This window comes from Lactuca serriola, chromosome 4 (genome assembly GCF_051521515.1).
Source record: "Lactuca serriola cultivar US96UC23 chromosome 4, Lser_US96UC23_V15, whole genome shotgun sequence".
NCBI classification, from domain to species: domain Eukaryota; kingdom Viridiplantae; phylum Streptophyta; class Magnoliopsida; order Asterales; family Asteraceae; genus Lactuca; species Lactuca serriola.
Genome location: NC_136411.1, coordinates 344,675,276 through 344,679,116, shown reverse-complemented (window position 1 = coordinate 344,679,116; position 3,841 = coordinate 344,675,276). Strand labels below are relative to the sequence as shown.

Below are 3,841 nucleotides of genomic sequence, written 5' to 3'. Positions count from 1 at the left end.
ATTCATGAACATTTTGTAAATTTTTTTCCTTTCATAATAATTCAATCCGTGGCAAAAGCATGTGTCATGAAATATAATAATTGTAACATGTGTCCAAGTTGAAAACTCTCCAAAGATTTCAAAAGTTTGTTGTTGTTAACACGGGGAATTGATTTTTTATATCACTAAAATCATCCCAATGTTAACATTACACCATTAGATATGTAGGTTAAAGCTCATCCCAAACAAAATCATCACATTTGTTGTAATGTTTTATAAGTTTGTTAACTAGCTTTTGAAAGTTTTTTTTTCCAGAAAAAACGCCAATTAAAAAAAAATCGTTTGGAGTTATAGGTTCAAAGCTTTTTATTTTAAACAAAAAATTGTTTATACAAAAACTTTCAAAAGGTATAGATATGTAGGTTAAAAATTACAAATAAAAACTGTGATAATTAATTTTTACGTTTGGATAAACCGCATTCAATAAGGATTTGTGAAAATTTATGTTAGAATTAAAAATGTGATAATTAGTTTTATAATTAATTATTCCTTTTGGCTTTTGTCATTATTTTATACATATAATATAATAATAATAATAATAAAGTTCGAATATCATAATGAGAACTTTTCGGTATAAAAGCGATGTTTTCAGCCTAGGTTTGTTAACCATAAAATTCCACCATCACACCCACATAAAACCCCACCACATCTTCTCCCATAATAGAATCTCCCAACACTCGAACCAATAACCCATCGTCCACCCCCATTTCCAACTCCGGCCACCACTCCATGCCTTCCGACCACCACCAGCAGTTACTCGATTCCGACGACCGAGAAACCTCCTACGACCAAACTGAGAAAATCCACGTCGTCGGAGTAGATGACAACGATGATGACTACATCAACGCAACGCCGCCGTTCTCATGGCGGAAGTTATGGCTGTTCACCGGACCTGGTTTCTTAATGAGCATAGCGTTCTTGGATCCGGGTAACTTGGAGGGTGATCTTCAGGCGGGTGCGATTGCAGGGTACTCATTGTTATGGTTGCTTTTGTGGGCGACTGCTATCGGACTTCTTGTTCAACTTCTTTCGGCTCGACTCGGTGTCGCCACCGGAAGACACTTGGCGGAGCTGTGTAGGGAGGAGTACCCGAACTGGGCGGGGAAGTTGTTGTGGATCATGGCGGAGCTTGCTCTGATCGGAGCTGATATTCAAGAAGTTATCGGAAGTGCAATTGCTCTCAAGATTTTGACAAATGGGTTTTTGCCCCTTTGGGCTGGTGTTCTCATAACTGCCTTCGATTGGTAAATTTTTAGCCTTTTTTCAATTTGTTCATATTTGGTAGTATCTTAATTCAATTCAAGTGATTCAATTTAAGTGAATTTGCCAAAATATTGTCAAAGAAATAAAGATTTAATCTTTTCTTTGGTAATGCCTCTTTAACGCCATGTTCTTGAGTAAAGAAAGCTTCTTGAAACTTGAAAATTGTCATCTTTCTAGGTTGTCATTTTAGATTTGGCTTCTGGGATCTTTCAGAAAATAAAAAATTCGATTTGGGTGCTCCTCAAATTATGATTTTGTTTCGGGGTTTTTTCGTTATTGGTTCTTTGGATGAAGATTTAGGGTTCTTGTTCTTAATTGTGCAATAAAGATGGCTACTTTATCTTGCATTTTGTGATGGTTTGTTTTAGGGTTTGTCAAATCACTATTTCGATTAATTTCTTTTCTTCTCTTTCGATCTTGATTGCAGTTTCATCTTTCTATTTCTTGAAAACTATGGCGTAAGGAAGTTAGAGGCCCTTTTCGCAGTTCTCATCGCAGTAATGGCGATTTCCTTCGCATGGATGTTCGGTGAAACGAAACCCGATGCCAAAGAGCTTCTCATTGGTATCAAATTTCTTTCATTTTTTCCATCTTCTTTCAAAAAAACCCCTCAATTTTCATGTTTTTTCTTTTAATTTCCTTTTCTAAGGTATCGTGGTTCCGAAACTCAACTCAAAAACAATCCAACAAGCAGTAGGAGTGGTCGGTTGCATTATAATGCCTCACAACGTATTCCTACATTCCGCACTCGTCCAATCAAGAGAAGTTGACCCAAGAAAAACGGGTCGGGTCAGGGAAGCCCTAAGATACTATTCAATCGAATCCACTATCGCACTTGCTATTTCCTTTTTCATAAATCTTTTAGTAACAACCGTATTTGCAAAGGCCTTTTTTGGAACTGGAATAGCCGATAAAATCGGGCTCGGGAACGCGGGTCAGTTTCTTGAAGAAAGATTTGGCGGCGGGGTGGTGCCGATTTTGTATATTTGGGCAGTCGGGTTGCTGGCAGCCGGGCAGAGTAGTACAATTACGGGCACCTATGCCGGGCAGTTTATTATGGGTGGGTTTCTTGATTTGAGATTGAAGAAGTGGGCCCGGGCTTTGATTACTAGAAGTTGTGCTATTGTTCCTACTTTGATTGTTGCTTTGACTTTTGATGGTTCTGAGGATACTTTGGATGGTCTTAATGAATGGCTTAATGTGCTTCAATCGGTTCAAATTCCTTTTGCTCTCATTCCGTTGCTGTGTTTGGTGGCTAAAGAGGATCTCATGGGCGTTTTCGTAATTGGACGTTTTCTAAAGGTACAAACTTTAAATTCTAGCTACGGTAAACATAAATTTTGGCGAAATCCTATGAAGATCGATGTAAAATTTAATTCCAATGTGGATTATAGTCTCCGTGTAGGCATTTTACCTTATGTTGTCACCACTGTACCTGATTCACATAACATGATGTGTAGGCATTATACCTTATGTTGTCATAGTGGGCCTGATTCACATAACATGATGCTTTTTGGGGCAGAGCATTGTGGGCCATCTCTTGGAATAACCTTTTTTGTTTTTTGCAAAAAAGTCCAAGTGGCATTAATGGCATAGGCTTTGAATCTCAAAGTGTGAGTTATAATTCCAATGTGGATTGTGCTCCTCACATGATGCTTATATGATAGGTAGTATGGGCCACCTCAAAAGCTTTGTACCTATACTTCTCACATGATACTCATAGGGTGGGCAATGTGGGTCTGTTCAGGGTTTTTCTGGAAGAATAACCCTTCTAGAAAAATTATAATCCGAAAAATGTGTCATTTCTTTATTTGTTTTCATAATATCTATGTTCATACGATTTTCTTGGCATGACTTGCAGACAATCTCGTGGCTTGTGGCGGCTTTGGTGATAGCAATAAATGGTTACCTATTACAACAATTTTTTGCCGAAGAAGTAAGCGGGGCCGCGTTTACTTCTACAGTCGTCATTTTCACGGTTGCATATGTTGCATTCATTGTATATCTTATTTGGAGAAGTGTTGTTGGTTCCGCATTCGGTTTCTTTAAACTTGGAAGCCAATCAACATAATAACAAGCTCTCAAAATTTTAATAATGAGACAACTTCGTTAGCGTATTGTCATGTAGGAACCGAAAATCTTGAATCATGGAAGTAGCAAGATGTTGTATTCATCATTTGTAGTCATGGATGTGTGGTTAGAGTAAATGGAAGATGTGAAAACGATATGAACAAATAATTTGATTTGATTTTTAATGATTTGATAGATCTCTAATAGTTATGTTACTTATATCATCTACTTGCATACTTGTTGGCAGTTTGATATATTGAATTATGTATTTGATATTTGTATCAAAGAATTTTATGTTTTTGCATATTTGTTGAAAAAGAAATCAGAACGTTACACAATTGCATGATTTGTTCTTCATAGACAAAACATCATTTTGACATTTTGTATGTGTAAACGGTTATAAAATTTGATCAATCCTCAAAATATAAAATTGGTTTTCTTGATATGTGTCAAAAACATTAAGTAGTTT

At 36.7% G+C, this 3,841-nt stretch overlaps 1 protein-coding gene across 1 annotated transcript; it reads left to right on the top strand.

The window, feature by feature from the left end:
• Nucleotides 1-636: 636 nt before the first annotated feature.
• LOC145097533 (metal transporter Nramp3.2-like) lies at nucleotides 637-3,560 on the top strand. Its single transcript, XM_079035111.1, has 4 exons — nucleotides 637-1,283; nucleotides 1,730-1,866; nucleotides 1,952-2,604; nucleotides 3,164-3,560. Exons 1-4 carry the CDS (start codon nucleotides 769-771, stop codon nucleotides 3,371-3,373), a joined length of 1,515 nt encoding a protein of 504 aa, XP_078891237.1. The 5' UTR covers nucleotides 637-768; the 3' UTR covers nucleotides 3,374-3,560.
• Nucleotides 3,561-3,841: the final 281 nt, after the last annotated feature.

Excerpts from the sequence above, each read along its gene's own strand:
- LOC145097533 (XM_079035111.1), top strand. The coding sequence starts at position 769 with ATGCCTTCCGACCACCACCAGCAGTTACTCGATTCCGACGACCGAGAA. Across the intron at positions 1,284-1,729 it reads CTCATAACTGCCTTCGATTG|TTTCATCTTTCTATTTCTTG; the intron begins GTAAATTTTTAG and ends TCTTGATTGCAG. Across the intron at positions 2,605-3,163 it reads TAATTGGACGTTTTCTAAAG|ACAATCTCGTGGCTTGTGGC; the intron begins GTACAAACTTTA and ends CATGACTTGCAG.